The 23,889-nt window shown below is 47.6% G+C and overlaps 1 protein-coding gene across 12 annotated transcripts in view; it reads right to left on the reverse strand.

Moving 5' to 3' along the window:
* TRAK1 (trafficking kinesin protein 1) overlaps positions 1-23,889 on the reverse strand; it is a 168,127-nt gene that overhangs the window by 17,232 nt on the left and 127,006 nt on the right. For all 12 annotated transcript variants that reach the window (XM_074312568.1, XM_074312572.1, XM_019727550.2 and 9 more), the window contains 10 exons: positions 18,153-18,269; positions 15,794-15,894; positions 14,791-14,899; positions 12,878-12,956; positions 11,658-11,788; positions 10,959-11,033; positions 10,271-10,408; positions 7,786-7,862; positions 5,751-5,987; positions 4,433-4,749 (listed from right to left, as the gene is read on the reverse strand). In XM_074312568.1, coding sequence (XP_074168669.1) covers positions 4,433-4,749; positions 5,751-5,987; positions 7,786-7,862; positions 10,271-10,408; positions 10,959-11,033; positions 11,658-11,788; positions 12,878-12,956; positions 14,791-14,899; positions 15,794-15,894; positions 18,153-18,269 — 1,381 coding nt within the window. The remainder of the gene's footprint in view (positions 1-4,432; positions 4,750-5,750; positions 5,988-7,785; positions 7,863-10,270; positions 10,409-10,958; positions 11,034-11,657; positions 11,789-12,877; positions 12,957-14,790; positions 14,900-15,793; positions 15,895-18,152; positions 18,270-23,889) is intronic.

Here is a 23,889-nt window from a genome sequence, read left to right on the forward strand (position 1 = left end):
CTGAGGTTCGCTGAAGTGACACAACTTCCACAGTTACTGAAGCAGTGGTATAGGCCGGGTTCCTTTGGTAACCTCACACTGGCCATCCCTCAAAATCTACAGGCCTGAAAATAAGCAAGGACATCAGCGTTCTGGCCAGGAACCCGGGCTAAGTGAGAAGCATAAATGGTGGACAGTAAAACTTCCAGGTAGGTGTCCAGGACCCGCTAGGAGACACACGCCTGAAGATGGGATTTCTCATGCCAGCCACCCCCAGAGCCCCCATTTATAATCCATAATGGGCCCCCTGTTCACGAGTTCACTGGAAGTACAAGGCACATTCCAGGCAACAAAACCACACTGGGGAGAAGTCTTCAATACGGCACACGACATCCAGCTTAGGACTGCACATACGGGCCTTAGACCGATTGTGAGAAATCCCTGTCTACGAGTGGCCACGTCACCTCTACTTTTGGAAGGGGAAGAAAGGGAATGTCGACAGACACTGGAAGGTGAAGAACTGCGCTGAGGAAGTGCCAAATCTCCACATGCTTCTGATGGGAACACTAGATGTTTACAATGCATGGGAAACAACTCGGTGAGGCTGGAGGATGGGCCCAGACCAGAGGTGCACATGCCTGGATCCTGCTTTTGTTCAACAGCCTGCACCCATCTGTCCCCACCTCATGTATGGGCTCCGGAGAGAAATGAGGCTGCAAAGGGTTTGCTGTTTGGTGTTAAAGAGGCTACTGGAATGCATGGGGTTATTTGAATTCCCTAAAAGTGCATAGCCACTGAATTCAGTGACATTACAACCAAAAGATGGTGCTCAAAAGTGCGTCGTACTTGGACTTTTTACACCACGCCTCGGGCATCCCTTACTCACATAAGAATAGCCAACCTTTATTGAACACTTACTAAGTGCCAAGCACACTTCTAAGAAGTCTACATTTGTTCTCTCACTTAATCGTTATAACCCTGTTGTCCCCATTATACAGATGAGAAAACTGAGCATGGGAGGCAGAGTAATTTGCCAGAGGCTGCACAGCTGACAACTGGTCAATCTTGGATTCAAACGCAGGCTGGCTCCAGTGTCCATCGTCTTAACGATATAGACTGCCTCTCAGCCAACATATGTGTCTCAGATATAAGGTCAATAACATACCAGAATGGCTTCTCTAATCCTCATACAGGCGTTTTCGGTTCTGCAAAAGTGAATATTGGTGAAAGCATCTGCAACCTTGTTATTTACGGCATGTGGTGGGGTTCAGAGACCATCTCCACTCCTGACTGGTTCTGAGGCCCTAGGAAGATTTGCTGAGCCCAGCACTGGGGCAGAACACCTCACACCCCACCTCCCTTCCATTGTTACTGCCTGGACCACCATGGAGGAATGCTGATCGCCTGGCTACCTGAAGTCCTTCCTTCCATACGAGAAGGCATCCAAGTGAAAGGAGATGTGAATTGGATCTTATTCAGAGCTTTCGTTGCCTCTTTCCTATCCCTTTTCCCAGCCGGGCTTCCTGTATTTGTCAAGCACAAAGCAGGAGGATCATTGTACTGTTAGCAACCGCCTGCCACCACCACCTCCTCCCACCCCCATGAGAATGAGGTTGGGGTCAAGCAAGCGGGACGGGGTCGAGAGGAACCTCCCTCGTTGGCACCTAGGAAATAAGGGCAGGGACAGTACAAAAACCAGAATCACACTCACTGCCCCTGTCCCTCTGTTTGCTTTCCTTCCACACCCCACTGTTCTAACCAAAAGGTACTCGTCATCAGCGGAGAAGAAAAGCAAATTCATTTATGTCAGAGGAGCACCCGAGGCCTAAAGTTAGAACTAAACCTTCTGGATAATGTACAGTTTAGACGTGTATGCTTTTCCCTGATACATATTAACTCGTTTATTTGGAAATACTATCTTGGTTATAATTAATCAGAAAGGAAGAACAAAACACAGGGGGGAAAATACTGCCCGACTCATCTTTTTAATGCAGATATATGTTTTCTAGTCTGAATGTTCTGTTTGTTCTCCACCTGCTTAAAACATGTAAGGTAAGACAGAGAAACAAGAGTGCTAGCATTCTTAAACACCTAGCCCAGCTATTTGGCTGACTCCACTAAGCAGACAGCAAGATTAATTAAATAGGTAAGGGAAACACCGATGGAAGACACAGATTGGCTATCTGCGATGATTCCCAGCCAACATTCTCCAGGGCCTCACCCCAGGTACATTTACCTGGGCCACTGGAGATCACAGGAATCCTATCAGTTTCCCAGTGGGTGAGTGGAAAAGGATGATGTGAGAACACGGCCCCAGCACAATGCTGGTCCAGGTCTCAGCACTAGTAAGGACACTCTTTAGACAGGAGCTGCTGGGATAGGAACACATTTGAGAAGCCTAAGTTTTAATTAGGACCTATTAGGTGCTGGGTGTAATAATATAAAACACATCACATTAATCTTCACCACAATCTTCTGTGGCAGATGTGAGCCCTATTTCACAAATATGGGAAAGAAGGCTCAAAAAAGTGAGGTAACTTATCCAGTGCCACAGTTAGAGCTGCACTGAAGCCGGTGACAGGCAGACTTCCATGCCAGCACTCCACCTTATCAAATTCAACACAATAACACCAAAGATAATTGTGGAGGGGAAGAAGAAAGAAAACATTGATTGTATTTTAAATAGCGAAAAAGTCCAAGAACTACAAAATGGAGCCAGAGAGATGCCTATCGGATGCGTTACAGGCCATAGTGATAAGAGATGAATTCTTAATGGTTGTGATTTAACTTCCTCGTGAGCAGGTATTATAGATGAAATTTATCTTGCAAATCTAATGGGATTCATTCTTATTCCATTGTCACAAAACTACTGCTATCTATGTCACAAGATTAAAAGCAAAACGATGAATTGGTCAAAATAAATTAGAAAAAAAATTCTTCCTGTAATACACATGGAAAATGAATCCAAAAACATATCCTTAAATGATCTAATGAAACACAAAGTCAAATATAGAAAGCAGACAAGACAGAGATGATAAACTCCAATGATCTTTGAGACAAAGGAGAAAAAAGAAAAGAAAGGCAAAAAGTAAAATTGCGGAAATGGAAGATTTTATTGAAAGAAAAAACAGACATAATTGTGGATCAGAAAACAATCGCCAAGCTTACAACTGAATGAACAATTTTTAAAGAATGAGCCATCCCTTTTCTGAAATCTAAGAAGGACCTAAGTTATATAATAAAAAAATAATAAAGGAGAAAAGAATGTAAACCCACCCTCTTCCTCGCTTTGGGGGATACAGAACCCAGCATGTCCTGCATCTTTAACAAGCAAACCTCATCTTACAGCAAGAATTCTCAACTGCCCACAAGGGGTTGAAAATGGGTTCTTGTGGGGGTGAAAAGAATCTACTTTCTTTAGGCACAGAACACAGATATACATATTGTACATAAACAGTATATCTGTGGCATTACATTTTCAGGGGGGAATAAATGTCTTAAAATAATTCCTTAAAGGGGGCAATAATTTTTAAAAAGTTAAGAAACACTGTCGTACAGAAATTCTGATTTGGCTTTGCGTTAGGTATGTAATACAGAATTCTAAACCCCTTCTCAAACTTAACATGGGTTTCCAAAACACAGGAGTAAAAAATGAACATTACAAACACTTGGTGTATCTTGGGTGGGTAGTGGTAGGTAAAGGGAAGAAATTTTATAATGCCTAAAGGAAAAAGAAAGAAAAAGAGGTGAGTTTTTCATGGGTTTAATCATGTGGGGTGTCCCTGGTACTACAAAGAGGAACGCCCCTGGAAAACCCAGGCTTAAGGAGGCACGGAACTCATGGGCCTGCACAGCCACCCCCTTCCTGGCCCTCAAGTTGCTGAGGCCTGGGAGCCTTGAGCAGAACATTGCATAGGAAGAAAGCCCCAGTCTCCTTATTGGAAGAGCCAAGGAAAACATGGTGAGCCGACAAACTGCAAATTGCTTTCATGTGGTTATTGAAATAAAACATAAACCGGTGGCTTTGCACCCCTCCCTCCCTGACACCAACATTTCTGTGAAATCACAGCATTAATTCTCTACGCTGCTCGGACCCCCAGGCAGGACTGAATTAACTTGTAAGTGCATCTGCCTCGCAAAAAGATTTTCATGTCTAAGGTTCTAAATGCGCGAGAGAGAGAGAACTAGAAAGCCACCGTCTGCATGTTCTTTTCTTTGGCTTACTGGCCGAGATTTGTCTTGGGCGCCTGTGTGTGTATTTCCAAACCTGCACCAGGGAGCTGGGGACCGGGGCTCGAGGCCCCTCAGAGGAACTCAAACCAGCAGCGTGGGCGGCTATCCCGGAAGAAAAAGGAGTAGGCGTGACAGAGGCTCCCTGCTTGCTGATGGTGGATCAGGGACCACAGCGAGTCGCCGAGGAGGACAGAGAGGGGACGAGGCCCCTGGTGATCACCTTCCAGCGGCTTCACGATCTGGAGTTTCTCAGGCAGGTAGGAGCGGCTGCTGAAGGACATGCCCGAGAAGCCGGTGAACTCGGAGAGGCGGGAGTGCGTGCCCAGGGACATGATGCTCTCGGTGGGCGTGAGGGAGCCGCTGGGCAGCTCGCCCTTCTCCGCCAGCTCCCTGAGCTTCCTCTCCTGCTCCTCCTCGAAGAACCTCCTCTCGGAGATGAAATTCTCCCGGCGGAGGGACAGCCGCCGCAGCGCAGTCTCCAGGTCATGGGAGCCTGGGGTGCCCGGGGTCCCCGGCTTCTTACTCTGCTCCTTGTTTCTGGAAGGAGGGGAGACGGCATGAGTGTAGGACACCCAGCAGGGGGCGCTGTGCAATGTACAATGAGGCCTTACTGCTGAGTGTGCAAGGGTGGCTGCAGGATTTTCTAAGGAAATCAAGGCAAGCCTTGGAAAGGCAGGCAAAAATGGGGAAACAAATGCCTGTCCTTAAGAACTAATTTTCTCTTTTTTTTTTTTTTTGCGGGGGGGAGGGTAGGGGTGGTGGCGAGCAGAGGGAAGAAAGCACTCAGGTAGAATGAAAATTTGCACACGCAATGTAAAATCCAGTCCTTCCAAACACCTCCCTCACGAGCCCTTAGGAAGAAGCCTTCAGATGCAGTTGGTAGTTACCAGAAGGGCAGCAGGCTCAAAGGACACTTCTTTCCTCTTGAATTTAAAGAGCGGACAGCTCAAAAACAGTTCTGATCAAGCAGTGTCCCAACTGTCTGACACAATTGGTCAGAAAAAAACGATTTTATTAAGTCACAGGAAAGGGTGCACAAAGCAGACAATGCTGGGGAGGGGTGAGTCCTGCGGGGCTTCAGGACAGAGGGACTGACCACTGCGGAGGAAGTCCCACCCCTGGGACGCTCGGTATGATGGGTCCTCACTGGGCACCCTGTACCCCACCTTCTGAAACAAACCTGATTCTGGTCATGAGATATAGTCTGAGTTCTCCTCACCCTTTCGACCATCCCAGCTACAAAGGGGTTCATGCAACAAATGTCTATTGTGTCACCTTAACAGTGAGGATTAAAAGAAACACATTTACACTTATCCCCTTCAGTATCTTACAGAAAAGCAGACTTCCTGGCACTTCCTCAAACTGGTTAAAATATCAGTATCAAGTAAGCTCCGAGGCTTGGTAAAACACATGTGGGAACGGAAAGGTCTATATGGTTCCGGCAATTCTTCACCGTCTCTCTCCCCTGATTCTGAACCTGCGCTCAATCCACATGCCTTCTCCCCAAAACAGAAAGGGAAGAACACCCCTTGGCTCACCCCAGGTTGTCTGACTCTGCTTCCAGGATAATGCTGTTGGTCTTGTTGTCCAGGACGACGTTGCCGACGTCGCTGCCGTAGAAGCTGGAGCGGGGGGTGCTGACGCAGCTGGACAGGAGGGAGTTCATGGCCGAGGACTGGTTGGAACCGGGGATGTTCATGGGGGAGGGCGTCAGAGACCGCTGCTTGACAACCTGGTTGATGTTCCTCACGGTCTCAAAGACTCGCTTCTGGTGACTGGGGAGAACACACATCAGCCATGAATGAGCAAGTGTAGGAATGACCTTGGCATAAACCCTCCAAAAAACAATCCACTGAGGAGCCAACAAGGCAGCAGACACATGTGAGCCCCCAAACAACCTGCCATCCGGGCCCCTCCTTGTGTTTCTGAGGGTGCTGGTTGGGATTCAACAGACTCAACACCCACTGAATTAAAGGCTCTGATATGTGGTTGTGTCTTAAAGGTAATGTTAGCAAGAGTGAGTGATATTGCTTTTCACTTCCTTTAAGCTTGACCTACAAATAAAAGTACGTATGTCGCACTTTGTCTCCCAGCTAGTTTGTTTTTCATGATAGTCATTACAATGCAGACTCCAGGAGGGCAGTGTTCACTGCTCAGTACATAACAGGGCTCAATAGATATTTGTAGAATATTTCTTGATTTCATATACAGTCACATGCTGCTTAATAACGGGGATATGTTCTGAGAAATGCATCATCAGGCGAGTTCATTGTTACGCAAACATCATACAGTGCTCTTACACACACCCGGATGGTGTAGCCTGCTACACACCCAGGCTGTACGGGGTAGCTTACTGCTGCTCGCTGATAAGCCTGGACAGCATGTTAACTGCACAACACACAAGATTAAATCAAGCACAAGGGGACATGATGCAACTAAGAGACGCAGTAAATAGGCGATGTCTGAGGCTACTGCTGGTGGAACTCAGCATACTGTTTTACAGCATGCCATTATTTTTGTAAGTAGAAAGAGTATACTCCAAAATAACAAAGTATGGTATAGTAAGTACATAAACCAGTAACCTAATCGTCTATTATCACTCTCAGGTATCCTGTGCTATATGTAATTGTATGTGCTGTACTTTTACATGACGGGCGGCACAGTGGGTTTGTTTATACCAGCATCACCACAAATGTATGTCATGCGTTGCACTATGACGTCATGACAGCCACAACATCACTAGGCAGGAGGAATTTTTCAGCTCCCTTGTCATCTTATGGGACCAATGTCGTCTATATGGTCCATCGTTGACCCAAATGTCATTACGCGGCACATGGCGGTATATAAAACAAGACTTAAAGTTAGTCTTAAACTTCTATAATGAGATGATAAACACCAGATGAATTTTTTTTTTTTAAAGAAATTGCTGTCTCTAAGGGCAGAACCACAGACTTTGATGCTCATTTGTTCCCTTTCAAGGAGAAAAAAAGTAGGCATGTTTCTATAATGGCCACTTCTTCCTGGGATGCCGAGGGCCACACACGTGCCAGGGCTCAGGGACACTGGGCACTTCCAGGAACCCATTTCAGTTCTGTTGGTGGGGATTTGGTACAGAGAAAACAGGGTAAAACTGGATCCACAGGTTCCTTATAACACCACAGGGCAGGCCATACGCAAGGTCTTGAGTTAGAGAGACCGCAGAGGACGCTATCCCTCAGTGGATCCAGGAAGGAAATGGAAGCCTTGCTCACACCCCTGAAGAGTCCTCTGTATCTCATTTCCTGTCGTTCTCTTTTCCTAACAGACGTTAAGAATTTAAACAGTAATGTTTTTCATTGAAAGATAAAAATGAGTGGTGGTGTTAAAGGGAGGTGGGAAACACGTCTCTCCTCGCCCAACTTTCTGCAAGCTCACACTATATCTTTAAAACCTAATAGGAGGCGTTGGTGGGATGTTATCAGCTGGGTTATTTCCCTTAATCTGGACTTAAGCTGTGGAAGGCCCAAACACTGCTTGTTTGGACCATCATAGGTCACGAGGTGGTCTCCGGGAAGCTTAGAAGTGAGGCCGTACGCGATGTCTGGAGAGTCAGGCTCTTCCAACTGCAGCTCCTTGCGCATTGTTCCCTCGATCTCGGCTGCCAAAGAGTCCTGGGAAAAGCCAGAAGACACACACGTGAGCAGCAACTCAAACGCTATCTCCAGAAGAGGCACGCGGCCAGGCTAGCCATAGAAGGGTAAACTGAGGCCTGAAATGCCCGCAGACTTCTCACAAGATTGACGGCATTTGCCATTGTCAGAGACCCCGGCTGAGCAATAATCGGGGCAGGTGTTGAATGCAGCGGGCACCAACGGGCCTTGAGTGTAAAATCCCTTTGCTTCCAGGCAGCTACGGGTCTGAAAGCAAACCCTATGTTCCCTTGGCCCGACCATGGGGCTGCCACTGTGGCCACAGGAGAGTAAGAAAACTTATGGGGGGGAGAGAGCACTGTATTCAGAACAACAGACATGGACGAATTTCCATTGCCCACCAAGCTCATGAGCAGTCAGAGAGGGTGTCACGGCCCACGTAGGCCTAAGTTATTGTCCTCTCAGTCTCCAGGGTCCACTAACCCTTTGGCTCCGCTAACCCAGGGTTCTGAACTGCCCGCCACTCCTCATCGTGTGAGGTAGAGCCTAACAGACAATCCTCACACGTCTGCCAACAGAATCAGGTGTGTGTAGAAAAGCACCTGCTGAGGCCTCAGAGGAGGACGCCCATGTGGGACAACCTGAAGGGAAAGGCTAAATCCTTCCACACCACAGAACTTCCTGCGATGATGGGAAGGGTCTCTGTCCGCACTGGCCAGTGTGGGGGCCACCAGCCACAGGGGGCCATCAAGCCCTTGAAATGTGGCCAGTGTGATGGAGGAACTGAGTTCTTAATTGCATTTAATTTTAATTGATTTAAATTAAATTGATTTAAATACCTTTAATGAATAATGCACTTGAAAAACAGACAGACACCTTCAAAAACAGAGCTGTGCCAAACACGAGCTTTTCCTCCGCAAATGTGAAAGCTGAAAAATCTCTCCAGAAGAAACCCAAATGCAGATGTTCAATTTAACTTTTCTCATGCAACGGTTTACATTTTAAAATACAGGTCTGTCCTTCAGAGTGCGGAACGCAGCGTGGGGTAAATCCTAGTGCACAGGAAACAAGGTGGCCCCCCAGGAGATGGCTGTGCCCAGATGAGAAACCAGGAAGGAGGAGAACTAATGCAAGGGGCACAGTCTGTGAGCTGGGGGTAGTCAGCTCTAGATTGAGGAATCAGGGTCAGAATGTTCTTCGCTGAGATTCCTGGTATTACTTGCTGGATCACTGCTCTGCAGCTTGGAAAGATGACTATTCAGGTTACGTATCATTGTTTTTGGTTTCATTAGATTTCAGTCAAGTAGAGAGAGAAAGAGAGCTCGAGCCTGACTTGGATGCACGAAAGCAACGAAGAAAAAGAGGTCATAACTGAGGAAAAGTGGACCAGACAACAAGGGGTGGGGTGAAAGGAAAGAGCCCTCAGGAAAAGCCAAATTTGGAAGGGACTGAGTTTCACAAACATTTACTCAGCCATCCACTCCTATCTCATTCATAGGAGTTCCTCCCAAAGGTTCTCTCCTCAGAGAGTACTTAGTGTTTCATCACAGCATGAAAATAGAGCCTTAAATATAAACGTTCTTGGTCGTCTTTTCTTCCGTCTGTTCACTCACCCATCCAAATCGAATATCTACGAAGCATCTACAATTCTACAACATTCCCAGCGCTGTGCTAGGTGCAGGGTAGTAGAGAGAGGGAAGGAAGAAAATTGCAAATAAGACAATCCTCACCTCTGAGGGGCTTTGGTCTGACAGAATTAAAAGGAGTAAGCTCACCAAGTTACAGGGACATGACCAACAAAATGGAACTACAACAAGTACAGAGCAGGGTTAACCTCTTAGAAAATCCCCTTCTCAGCCATGTTCCCTTAAGCCCAAACAGCAAACAAATCAGGCCAGGGCTAAACGAATAAGGTTGTGGAGAAATAATATGAAAAATATAAAAGTGCCACACCCAGCACAGAGGGAAACATTTTTTCAGAACATCGATACTGAAAGCTATCAGGAGAACGCCTAAGAAGCATACAAAGAGCCAGCAGAACCATACGGGCAATTGAAGAATTCTGGAATGCACTCGAGAGGCCAAAATAGCACACATTCTCTTAAGGTCAGGAAAAAATAATGTACAGATAACGTCTTCCAACTTTCTGAGGTTCCGACGAAATCGAGTTCCTACGAAATTTCTCTCTTAAGAGTGGGAGGAGGAAAGACAACAGACTCAGAGGGACAGAAAATGGAGAACCAATTTGTCTCGTGCAGTTAAGAGGTCACCTGCTGGGCTCAGGAGCCCTCAGCTCGAATCCAGATCCAAGCTGCAGAATGAGAAGCTACCTGCACAGGTTCAACTCCAGCCCTGCTTTCTACCATGAGCACCCCTGCTCATGGGAAGAGGGGTGGGAAGAAGGGTGTCAGGAAGCAAGCAGCACACACCATGGGAAACAGGCCCAGCGAGTGGTAGCGCCGGGACGTGGCGTTGGGCACGGTCTTGTTGCGAAGGTTCTTGAGCTCCTCCTGTGCCTCGTGAAGCATCTCCATACACTCGGCGTACTTGTCCTCCAGCTCACGCAGCTGCAGGGGACCAGGGAAGTGTGAGGGTCAGAATCTCCTGAACACTGCATACAAACCCACCCGTCCACACAGCCAGAAAGACACGGGCCCGGCACTCTGTGGTCTGAGGCCAGACGCCTAACAGTCCTCCGGGCTCAGTTTTTCTTTCACGTGGGGCAGGCTTACAGACTCAGAAATTGCCCAAAATCCTAACCAGGGGCAAGGGAGATTAAAAACATCTTTAACGGAATGGGAGAGCAAATCATGACACCTTCGTTTCAGGGCTGTCTGGGAATGGGTTCCCTTCACATGGTGTGCCCTGTGTCATCTCTTATTGGGACATTTACTGGGAGGCTGGGCACACCAGGCTCCGGGCTGCAGAACAGCCCAGCCTCCCATGTACTCACAACCAGAAACAGCGTCAGCAGGAATTCGTTAAGGGGTAAAAATGACATTCGAGTCAATATAAAAATGATTGTTAAGGTGGATACGACCCACAGCCAGTCAGAGGGAGGCTGATGCCCCCTAACTGGAAGTGGGGGCCCTGATGAAATGCGGGGGAACCACCCACCTCGGCCGTGAGCTGGCGCTGGGCATCCTTAGCAGCCCCCAGGTGCTGGACCAGTTCTTCATTTTCCACTGCGCACTGCAACGGGGCGAAGGGAAATCAGCTTCTCTTTGGAGATACTTAGAAAAGTCTAACTTTCCCCTCCTATTACTGGGTCCATTATGATCTTATCACACTTCTACAAAGGGGCTTTCATCTTCTGCTGGAGTAAAAGCTCATCTTTTATACAGTGTTGAAGGCAGTCTTTCCTACACCCATATTCACTCTCTGTAGTCCACCCCCAGCCCCACCCTCCACGATCACAGCTGCTCTCCGGAAGCATTTCCCCTCACGCTTCTAGCAAAGGCCCAGCATGGGAAACGAAATTGTTTTCTGCTGCTTCACCTTAAATCTAAAGGGGATACCCTTCTGCTGCAGAATATGCCAGGTGTGCTGCATGAAAACAAATACTAGGCAATGATTCGTAAGTTAAATCCCCAAACTCCATATCTACAGCACCTACCCTCCGAAGACTGTGCCATGTGGTTTCATATTTTTGTGCTGCCCCTTTGGAGAAAAAGCTTAGTGGCTGCAATAGTATCCCACTTATCCCTACTTTCATCCTAAGACTAATCTACAAATTAAGAGAATTCATTAAGAAATGTGCCCTTGGCGATCTCAGAGAGGCCCTTTCTGTACTAGCCAGAGAAACAGAAGCCTTACCGCTTTTGCCTTCTTCTGCAAATCAACTATTTGCGATAGCAGGTGTGTGATCTCCTCTTGCTGGCGAGCAGCATCTTCGGTCTTCTTAGCCAGTTCCTCTGAGATGCTCGCAATCTGCACGTTGGCGTCCCCTTTGACCAAGAAGTAACAGTCACAAGAGTAAGTCAGGAAGCCCGACATGCAGCCCAAGAGAGAACGGTTTATTTGTGTTTTGTACAAGAAACATCTTTATTGCAAGACGTGGGGTAGGGACTGGGTGGTGGGAGCCGGGAGAGAAGAGGGTATATGAATCAGAAGGAACTTAGGGTTCCCATTTTGCTCTACGGTGAAGTGAAGCAAAGTGACTTCCTTGGGCTCAGTCTCTTATGAGAAGGAACCCGGCCGCCCAGTTGTGGCTCCCAGGCACAGTGTAGGGGCCCGACCCCGCTGACCAAGGTTGCCTCCCCACAGGCAGTCAGGCAGGCTTCAGGAGGGAGTCAGCCGGGGGCACCACACCAATACAAAGGTGCGTCTGGCTGAATCCCCACCTTCCACACATGAACAGATTCACATCATTACCAAGAACCCCTGCTGGAGACCCTGTTCTAGAAAAGAACCATTACCATGCACAAAACAGTCCCCTTGGATGTTTTCAACCTATATTCAGAGCCATAACTCAAGGGATCAGTTTTTCTAGATTTGAACATAGAACGTGTTTCATTTACTTAGTATTTTGCTGAAGCTCAAAATATTGTGTTTACCCCTTTGTCTGATCTTAACTGTAAACTTATAATGAGGGTGGAAAGAAGTACGTACTTGTGACGCTGAGAACGTTTGTCTCAACGTTCATGTATCAAAGTACCAGGAAGCACTTTTTCCAACACATTTTCAACACAGGACCCTGAAGCTGGGTCTAACTTAGCCATTCAATAATTCTAATTATTATTATCTATTATCCAGTGTTCCAACACGAAGCCAAAACTAAAATTAAATATTCGTGTCAGTGAGAAATTGAGACAATGCATGAGCGACAACCAAGCACCCAATTTCTCATACATCAGGACGTGGACTGCCACGCACAAGAGCAGGGAGGCCTCTAGTTTTAAGAGAAAAGCTACTGAGCCCAGGCTGGCAGAGACTGTATTTTGTGAGGGGGAAGCAAATCTGTCTGGTCTTAAAGATGGTAGATGCAGAAAGTAAAAAGAGGGAGTAGGAGTGGGGCGAGAGGCCCAGGGACATACTCAGCTCCTTCACGCAGTCGTTGACCAGCTGCTGTTCCTTCTCTTCGTAGGTGATGGTCTCCGTCTTCAGCTGGCAGGCCTGTGGACAAGGCCCAGGTCAGAGACCCGGCACTCACACCGGGGCTGATGGGGCAATCAAGGTTGGGGCATGGAGCAAGGGCTAACCTGGGCCTGGGAAATCGCCCTTCAGCATCTTCCCACCTGTTACCCACGGTACCCTCAAATACAGAAAGGCAGTCTGAATCTCCCGCTTCACGAATCTGATTCTCAAAGCTGAAAATGTGCACCACTAGAGGGCGCCACACAAAGCAAGGTGCACAAGAGCTATCCCGCCCCCATCCCCTTCCCGCCGGCACTAAAACTCGGTACAAGCCACCATTGTGTCCAGTCGGTCTGCTTATTAATTTGTATCTGTCCGGGCGCACAGCCGTAAACCCCTCTGTGATCCCAACAGTGCCTAGGACACAGCATTGCCTACCGCAGGGATTCTCAGGATAACCACTTTCAGTTGCCTACTACTTGCTGGGCACTGTGCTGTGAGGTTCTGAGTGGGAGTTAAACCTGTTGTATTCAGCTGAGCGAAAACAAGGCATGATATGAAAGCATTAAAATTCAGATGCCCAGGAGCTATTTCAGGCCTCTGTAGAGCTTGCTCCTGGCTAAAAAGGTGGGAAGAAGGTATCTCTGAGCTCTCAGGTTCTGACCCCAGAGAGACACTACCCTCCTGAAAACCGAGGGGGAACAGCCGGCATCTGTGGCTGGGATCAGATTCCCTCAGCTTGTTTTAGGTGGGGACTGACAGAGGGACCACTTGCTATGTGCCTGGGGCGGATGCTGGAAGTGGCAGCACTAGACTCAGAATTGGGAGCACAAAGCTGAAGTCTTGGCTCTGCCACTGGCTGGCAGAGAGAGCTTGGGCAACCAACCCATCAGTGAACGAGGGGCTGGAAGAGGTGAGGTCTAGGAGAACATGACCCTTTCCTCATGCCTCAGAGTGTCTTGTTAAGTCCAGACGTAAGGCTCTTTCCAACATGTGGGCAAGTTCCAGGTGACAGGTGGTCTGTCCCATTGGAGGGCCTTTGGGAGCACTGGGCCCGCCCAGGTGGGCATGCAGCTCACGCTTGACAAACCAAGGAAGGGCCTGATAATGAAAAGCATGGAATCTGTATGCATCAGTGTTTGTAGACAAGGACAGTGGGTGAAGGGAAATAATGTGAGTCCCAGAGACTTGCAAATGCTGGTTTTGTCATTCGCTAACTTGCGCAACCTTGGGGAACTAAAACATCTAGCAGCCTGGGTCCTGGTTTTCCCACTGTCAGTGAGAATCAAAGTCACCAGCACCCAGGCCTGTTGGGAAGATTTTAAAAAATAATGCAGGCAAAGGACCTAGCATAATGCCTAGCCAATCAGAAACAGTCCAAGGCATGACTTCCCAAGTTGCCTAAGCGCAACCTTGTTTAGTTAACTGTCTAGGAAGTATGTCTCCAAGTTCTCAGATACTATTTCTTTAGAGTATCTGATCTGCAGTGACAGGAGAATGGCCTTCACCCCGGTCCTCCAAGTCCTGTCTCTGTCAGAGCTGGAGAACACCATGGAAAGACCCCACTGTGGGAGATTTTGCCCTAACTGTGAAGGAAGACGGGTTTGCCAGCCTTGCCCATCCACACGCTGCATAATTCACCAGTCGGTCTGCCCCTGCCCTGATGGTGCGTGCTACCCTGGGAAGCAGCGCCCAGCACACAAGTGAGGCATGCCTGCCAGGCACTCAGGGCGGCTGTGAGCTAAGGTTCAGGTGGTTGTTCCACAGACTGTCACCTTTGAGAATGGCACCATAACCATGGCTACTCTTGCCAGACAAGGCAGACGGGGCCACCACCCTTCCAAAGGGGACTAGAGCAGGGTGCACACTTCACCTCGGATCGAAGTACAACATTCTCCTCTTCAAGGTCCTTTAGCTTCTTTTGAAGAGAATCCAGGTGAAAGTAATTCTGGACTGAGGACGATGACTCATTCCTCTTCAACCTGGGGGAGAAAGTACAATCACTTTCTAGGGAGAGACGCTTTCCTCCCCCCCCTGGCACACCACAGGGAGGCACTCCTGATTTATACCAGGAGAGTCATGAACCGAGCAGGCGTGACGAGGACCCCTCAGGTGGCTCCCTCACTACCCAGGAACAGCGTCTGCTGACACGGGCTCACCACCACTTCAGACTCACATCCCAACCCTTCGTCCACAATTTGCAGTTGCCACATCACCTCAGCATTTGGCGGGTATCAGCTCTACTTGAAGCCTACACAATTCTGGGCTGCCTGGGAGCTCATTTAATACTTACAATGGGCTTCTCTGTGCCAAGAACTGTCTTAAGTACTCTACGTGTATTAATGCCCATAACCCTATGAACTGAGTACTACGATCACCCCAATTTTACAAACAAAGAAACAAGCACAGAGAGGTTAAGTAAGTTGGCCAAGAGCACCCAGCTAGTAAGCCCCAGAGCCGAAAACTGAACTCAGAACATTGGGCTCTAGAGTTCATGCCCCTAACAGGAGGCTCTGCGGACTCTCAGCAAAGCCCCGACACCTTCTGTCATGGCCCCGCCACAGAACCCCTGGCTCAGAATCCTGTATCTCCCCCAAGAGCAGAGTCCACCCTATGACCCATGAACATGCCAGGCCAAATCAATCCAACCTGACAAATGAGCAAGGAGACCCAGTAAGAGGAAAACTAAAAAAACCTGGCGTTCTATGTCCCACTAAAAGGGTTAAATCAATCTGTGTGAGGCACTGGGTGATGCCTGGTCTGGAAGAGGCTGAGAGCAGCGGACCGGCCTTGCTTGCTGGAGACGGCGACCCTGCCCAGGCCACTCCAAGGCTAGGGACGGCAGCCAGCCTGTGCGGCCGGTACTGGAGACTTACGGGGTTGAGCACGCAGACTCGGGCTCGCTCTCCTCGGCGGCGCTGGTGTAGAACTGAAGCAGCTCATCCTTCATGGACAGCTCGTGCCGGAGTTGAGACACCTGCGAAAACCAGAGCCCGGGAGGCCGGCGTTCACTTCCCAAACGTGACGACGTCCCCAAGAGCGCTCACTGACTGCTTGGGGACACCATTTAAAAAAATTCCTCATTAAAAGTGAAGGCATATAATTGATTTTGTGCTATGCAAAGAAAACAAAGGGCTGAGTTTGATCCCACTTAAGAAAAATACAATGAATTACTTTTGGGGCAGAATTCCCTCTGCCTAAGTTTATAATTTTTACTTTGGCACAGAGAAAAGGTGGGAGGGGACTAGAAGGTTCTAGAATGATGTTGGGGGGGGGCACAAGACAGCATATGGGCTTTGCAAGTAGTCAGATGACCAGCTGGTCAAATGGTCCGAGAAACGGATCATGTTACCAAATGCAAGCCAAGGCCATTAGCTTTTGCTGAAAGAAAATCCCACCAGGGACCAGGGCCTTGGAGATGCCGGCTCTGGGTGGGCAGCTACTATACAGCTTGTCGTGCTTGGAAAAACTCACAGCCCCACCCTGTGACTACTTCACCCTCGCAGGTCTCTTGGCCAAGCTTGGTGGCACTGTAATGTGCTCTGTAATCAATGGTCGCGAGATAGTAATTTCAGATACAGCAAGAAGAGGCAATTATCGGGAACTGGCCCTACCGACACTGCTCTGTTAGGACAGTTCTGCAAATCACGCTGATTTATACGGAAGGTTTAAAATAAACAAACCTAGGCCATAAAATGTTTCCCCTGCCCCTCTGCCATTCAGTGCAGATGGACAGGGAACCAGTGCTGTAAGCGAGAATTGCAATTCTGTTTGAATTCTTTCTTGTTTCTAATTTCATTTAGGGTCTGCGGTGTATCCCACCTTTCCTACACAACAGTGAGTATATTATGACATCCACAGAGGAGGCAGTTTGATGTGCACGTAGGCTGTAGCTTCAACACCGAGACTGACAATTTAATGAGGTGCCAAAGGGGGACATATTATAGTTTTCAAATTCAAAGCTTTTCCAAAGTGGGGGAAAAAAGGCATTTCCACTCCCAAAAAGTAGGATGGTCTTTGTGTGGGGTGAGGAAACCCCAAGCAATGCAGTATCGAGGAGACACAGCATGAGAGGTGATGGGTGACCGTTTACTGCTTCTTGGGTGGCATGTCCATCTGCACAAAAGGGGCTGAGAAGGGGGCCGGGCTGACCTGGCATGCTTTAGTACCTGAGAGAAGTGGGGTTCAGGTCATGATGCAGGGAGGTGCGGGGGCAGGAGGGTGGCAGGGGTTAACTTTATTTCTAGAAGCACATAAGCATACAGCACCTTATCATCTTTTAAAGAAAACCCGGGATTAAAACTTTTCATACCGGTGTATAGTGGCAACTCTATTTCATTGTATTAAAACTATTGTTACACCCAGATGGGGATAGCTTTAAGGAGGAAAAAATTTGAAGACAGCTTAGGGACATGAATAAGGGCAACCCCCTCCCACTAAGAAAGCTTCTGATAGAAAATAAGGCAGAAGAAATGAGAAGAAAGAAATTCAATGAAAGTCCTCACACTTATATTTCACTGCTAAAAGAACAGGATGATGGAAAGAAGTCACAGAGTGGGGCCTGGTTCCAAGCCCACCAGCCTTGTTCTAGCAGCCCCGTGGGACTCCCCAGAGCCTTTCTCCTGCTGCCCACACCCCAGCCCTTCCAGAAAACCAGTGTTGCTCCTCCAAAATCTCAGCCCCTTAAGATAAGCCTTCAACTTTCAGCCCCTCCTCTCACCACACATATCTAATACCCAAGATTCATGTCATGAAAATAATGGGGTTTCTCTCATGAAAACAACAAGGCTATTTTTTGGTTTTACAAACACAAAATTATACCGGAATGATGAATGTGAGTGGCTAGCTCACGCTGCCCACCGGACTCAGGTTGTATCAGCCTGCCTGCGCTTTTGCCAAGTGCTCAGTTATTTTTCTCAGCCCACGTGATCTGGACTCTTGAAGGACAGGGACTGTGGTTGGTCCAACACACCCAGGCCTGCCATGGGACACGACACTGTGGGCCTACTAAGTGTGAGCTTTTCCCACCGTTGGCGATCCCGCCTACACTGGCAGAAGGAGTGAACAGAAGGAGCTCCAGGCAGGCAGCATTCTGTGTCCGGGCCACTCCGGAACAGGCAGCTCCGGGCTCAGGGCTTGGGCGTGCCCTTGGGGTGCCCTCTCCGAATGGGACACTGTGACATCAGCTTCTTTGACCATGCCTGTGGTGCCCCAGCCTTTGCACCGGCTGCTCACCTCCTCCCTGATGTGTTCCACTTGCTCCTCCAGCAGCTCGTTCCTCTCGGTGAGGGTCTTGTTCTTCTTCAACAACGACTGGCCAATCCGAGCAGCCAATTCTAAATCCCGCTCTTTCTAAGAAAGGCAGAAGCGAGAGCAGAGATTCAACACACCCGGGCTTCCTGAAGGAGCCCACAGCGCTCCGGGTCAATGGAGGAAAACAAGGGCATTTAGAAATAACAAAGGGATTACTAATTTACCAGCATTTGATACCCATTCAAAGAGGGGGACGCTTTGCCCACGTGTGTGCAGGCATTAACCGAATGTCAAGCAACAATAGGGAGCCTTAAAAATCGAGTAAAACTTAGTCTGTGTTCCACCAGGAAAAACCTGCTTCCAAAAACATTTCTCTGCAACTGGTTTTGGTATTTGTATAGTCATTAGATCACCTGTCTCCACAGAGACCTGAGGGCTGGGTATTGTATCGCCAGAGCCCAGCACATGGAAACACTTGGTGACTATTTGCTGGATGAGTCAATGAATCCAGACGTTCAAAGTGCTCTTAGGACACAGCCAAGAGCTCACACAGGGACTCTAGAGTGCCTGCAGTCTCGTTAGCACACGTTAAGCTGGAATTCACCGAGTTCCTTATATCTGCCTCCTCTGACACACAAAAAAGGTTTCAAGTTACTCTGAAATACAATACAGAACAGGCTTCTTTTACTTAATGGGAGGCGCCTTCTCCTTTATTTAAAACAAATACTTTCAAAATGGAGAGAGAACGCATACAGGGGCCCCACTTCAGAGACAAAGATGTGTTCAAGACACAGAATTTTCTGTTCAGCTGATGACATCACTTAGAGCAGAGCAGTACACAGAGGAAAATCTGCAGTGCTGTAGAAAGGTACAGCTGCCTTGATGGGAGCCAAGACGTCCCCTGACCATGGAGATGTGGGGCAGCCGCTGTCACAGTTGTTCATCACTTTCAGGTGGGGGTTGGGCAAGGGGAGGAGAACTCTGGAAAACGAAATTATTTTAGGCGCCTATGCTAATTATTCTGTTCACCTGGTGTAAGAAGCCGACAAATGGGAACATGTAGCTGTTCAGAAAAATAATATAAATGGAGCCACTTTAAAATGGAGCCGAGCTGCCATGTCAAAGGAACTGCCTTACACGGCTTATGCCTCAAACCTTTGGAATATTAAAACAGGGCAAAATAACTTTTGGGCTGAGCCTAAAGCAACCTTGTACCCCAAAGAAAAGTGTGCAAGGATAACAAGAAAGCAGATATTATGACTACCAGGCTGAAGACTATCGGGCTGAAAATAAAAAACATTTTTTGGAATAAACATCACTGTGTTAGTTGTTCTGCACCGGTAGAAATGCCTTCCTTCTATTGTAATTGTTCCCCTTCTCTTTTTCATAAATACCCGTTGCCTTTGTCTCCTAATTGGAACATTATTTGGGCTTTTGTCTGAATGAATGCTTCCCAAATAGCCATTCTTTTTTTTAAATCTCAAATAAATGCTTGTTGCCTCTCATTTTGAAAGGCCTTTTGTCTTTAAGGTCACATAGTTATAAGCAAAGAGAAAAAAAAAAGCTGGGATGAGTCCTAGCTTCTGACGAACTACCATTAACTAACTATGAGGCATTGGGTCAATGGCTTCCACTTAACAAGAATCCCGTACACTAGATTAGTTTCTTCCAAAGGCAGGTTACAACCCGTTAGGAGGCTGAGAATCACTTTAGTAACGGCAACTGACATTTTGTTTTAAATGAAATTCTACAGCACAGAACTGAAATACCGAAGTGCATTCATTCCACGTGACAAGGGTACTATTTTACATGTAAACTTTTCGTTTGTCATACATTTACTTATGTGAATAACTGAGTCACAGTCTAAGATAAGCCTCTTACAGCGAGTACTGGTCCAAAGTTTAAGTTCTCCAGGCGAACCATCGTCCCACTCTGAAACTGTGAGAGTTTGGGTTCTGATTTAACATCTCTGGACCTGGTTCCTTCATCTATTAGATGGAGTAGGGTGGAGGGGCAGACGAGCTGACATACCCTTGAAAAAAATCTTCTAGCTTTATGATTCATTGACTTGTAGGATAAAAAAACAAAAACAAAAACAAAAAATCAACCAACCAAACAAAAAAACCCCACACACGTTGGCAGCTTTTATTTCTATAATAACTTCATACACACACACCGAAATATTCCCTGCGATAGCAGCTCACCCTCCCTTTGCTTATCACAGATGTTTCACTGAATTACTGGAGGTCAAAGTACAGTTTGGGAAGACTCTGGATTTGTCAGGGATTTGGCTTTGTCATTCACAGATGATGGTCTCTCTCCCCTAGGTTTTCGACAGTCCTAAAATCTGCAGTCACCACTGTCCCAGAGGCCAGCCGGGTGTCACATCAAGTATGCCATAAAATACCATCAGCTCATTCCCACATTTTGTGCTTATTTGGTACCTGGAGGAACTGGCACACCTATCTCTCTAGAGACTGACTCACACTCAGCATCTAGTCCAAGTGGTTTCAGCGGGCTAACACTCAGTTAAAACTGCAATACCAATGTCCACTTCCATTTGGAATTGTGGTCTCCACCAAGCTCACGCAAGTCTACTAAATTTCTCTGCTAGAACAAGTTCTCAAACTGGGTACCCAGCAGGGGCTCAGTGCCCGCCGGTTTGCTGGCTCACTGTTCCACGTTGCCGTCATGCAACTATGGGGGTTCAGAATGAGTCACCCCAAGATGTGCTTCTGTGCTACACAGGTTGTTTTGAGCTAAAGGCAAAGTTAGTGTTAGTGGAGGGCTCAAGAGAAACTTCTGCCTCTCCCTTAATTTACCTAGAAGAACTTGAATTAGGGGCCTTGCCCATAATAAGCGATTATCAGAGATAACCTCCTTTGACCTGTCCACAGGGCAGGACAAATTTCTATTTACTAAGCATCTGCTCTTACCGTCCTTCAATGACCCTTTGCAGCTCCCAGGGCACCTTTCCACACCCCTAGCTCAGAATGTCTTACACATCTACGTTTCATTTCTCTCTCTGAACCTCTCATGCATGTGGGGTCTCTGAGTCTCTCATTGATGTGGTGTTCCCCTACGTATATATGTATTATTAAATTTGGTAATTTTCTCTGGCTAATCTGTCTCATGTCTGGTCTGATTAGTAGAGCGGCCAGAAGAAACTTGAGGGTAGAGGAAAAGTTTGTTCCCCATACATCCAAGCTGCTGAGTTCCAACAGGCAGTCGTTTGCTATGCCTTTGCCACATTTCATGTGCAGGTTCCCCTGCAAACAAGTCAAGCAAAAATTATAACAATGAGGACCAGCTGGGAAAGGCACTGCTGGGGCACGTGGAGAATGCTGAAGGTGGCCCCCTGCACACAGAGGCCAGAACCCAAGAGGAACAGGAGACAGGAAGGGGAAATGAAACCAGTGGAATGGGCACACTCAACAAGCCACCCTCTGGCCTCTCCCCATTACACTCCAAACCTCACCTCCTCTGCCCCACTGACAAGGGAGCTCTCACCTTGTCTACACCGAAAATCTAATCTTTACAGTAACATAAAAACAACTCTCTGCTGGGGGTGGTGAGGAGGAAGCAAGACCTTAGAGTAAAAGTATTTATGGATGAAATGAAAAAACTAAACAAAAAATGGATCACAGTGTCTCTGTTGTTTCTTTACTATGTGACTGGCAGGTTGGGTTTCTCTGAAAGAACTACAAGAATGGACAAACTCCCATTTCTTACCACCAGCCAGCATCTGATAAACGTTTACTTCTAAAACCAGGAAAACAGCTAGGAAATGACCACTGGATTAAACTACAGTGAGAATAAAAGACTACAAATAAATAATTTAGGGCCTTGGAAACAAACTATTAAGAGAACTGGCTCTTTTATTCCTCGGGGAAATGTGGTTAGGTGGAACTATTCAATTCTAACTCTGCTCACTTCCTCTTTGCCGACATGCTCTGTTTAAAAAGACTGTGACTTGTGTCTCAGGTCCTTTTACCAATGAACACTTGTGCTGCTGACACAACCCCTAGAGCTGGAGAGCTGCCTGCCTCCCACACGTAGCAGCTGACTCATCTCATTCACCAGTTTCAGGATAAAAAGTGTGACTAAGGGGCCCTCAGAATAACCCTCTCCGTAACTGGGGAAGAGGCAAGCTCTGCCCGAAGGTAACTTCTGACAGCAGCAAGCCTGGGCAAGCTGCTGTATCCTCTTCCCCATAAACTCAGACGCTAACTCCACGCTGGCCATGGGCTGTGCTTTGGCTTCCTATGCAAATCCCCCCAGCATCCCACCTGCGTGTGGCAGGCATGCAAAGCAAAGCAAAGGATCATGATGGGAGGAAACGGAACCAAAGCCAAGAAAAGCATAGCCCTGTCACATGACTGGGGCAGTTAGATGTTAACCAGGAAACCCGCCTCTTTCCAAAGAAAGGCAGTGACTCAGCTGCGATTCTTATCAGGACAAGGAGAAGAATGGCACATGTAAAACACACAGATACACGCCGACCACTGCCATGAGGAGCCACTAAAAAGAAAACAAGGCGCAACAGAGCCACCTGAAAAATTACCCCATCGGTACTCTTTTTAGTAACTCAATTTTTAAAAAAGACAATAGCATTCTCTTTGTACAGTGACATTCGTTGAGGAAATTAGCTGGTGGGAAGTGAAGTATTTTTAACCAGCATCTGCAGAAAGGGCTAGAAGTCCTAGGCTGCTTTGGAAGCGATCGGAGGCAGGCAGAACCAGGGCGGCCAGCTCAAACTCAGCAGGAGCCACGCATGCGCGTAGTGGACACTCCTGAAGGCAGCACCCCATAAACAATATTACTGGTTCACGTTTTTAAAGTAAAAATGTCCCACTGACAATCAACTAACCATACTCTCCAAAACTAAATATACAGGGCAGTAAGCACGACAGTCAAAAGGAATAGTCACATGCGCTGCAATTAGGGGACTAGCTTGGCAAGCAGCCATGCCATCTTGGGCATCTTCGGTCCTCTCAGACTCAGGTCCCTTCACTGTAGAACGGGGAAACAGTGGCAGCTATTTCTGAGAGCTACTGTCGAATTAATGAGATGACACATGGACAACACATAGCTCTCAGTAAAATTTCAGCCTTACTATTAATAAGGATGACAACAGAGGCAGAAAATTATCAAAGGCGCATCATTTCCAAGATTAAAAGGAACAAGGAAATCACCCCACAGGAAATCATCCCCCACCTTGGTTTCTAACCAATCTAGTTGGATGAATGAATGACTCCTGTGCTCTGGGCTTGGTGGGGGCACCACCTGGGGCTGTGGTGACAGTGACACCTTCAAAGGTCCCCATGAGCCCTGCCGCGCAACACTCAAAGCCAGGAAAAGATAGAGGTGACCAAATGGTACACAAGGTGAAGAATGGGAGAGCCAGTGGCAGGTCCCCCGTGCTGAGTAAGAGGAGGTTGGGGAATGTGACCAAGTGTGTGTGCCTCTGCCTGCCACCTTGAGGAGTTCTAGGTGTCAGGAAAAGGGCAAGGGGATTTCAGGGGGCTTGGAACAGGGTCAGCTGCAGAAAATTTGAGCGGAGAGAAACTAAACTCTCACTGCTGAGGATTCAGGAGCTGGAGTGGTGGCCTTGAAGTAAAAAGAAAGGTATAGAAATAGGACCCCCCAGAAGACTTGAGGACTAACTGGGAATCGGGTGAGGAGTGGATGCTGGAAACATTGCAAGATCTGGAGAGCA

This window comes from Rhinolophus sinicus, linkage group LG10 (genome assembly GCF_036562045.2).
Source record: "Rhinolophus sinicus isolate RSC01 linkage group LG10, ASM3656204v1, whole genome shotgun sequence".
NCBI classification, from domain to species: Eukaryota; Metazoa; Chordata; class Mammalia; order Chiroptera; family Rhinolophidae; genus Rhinolophus; species Rhinolophus sinicus.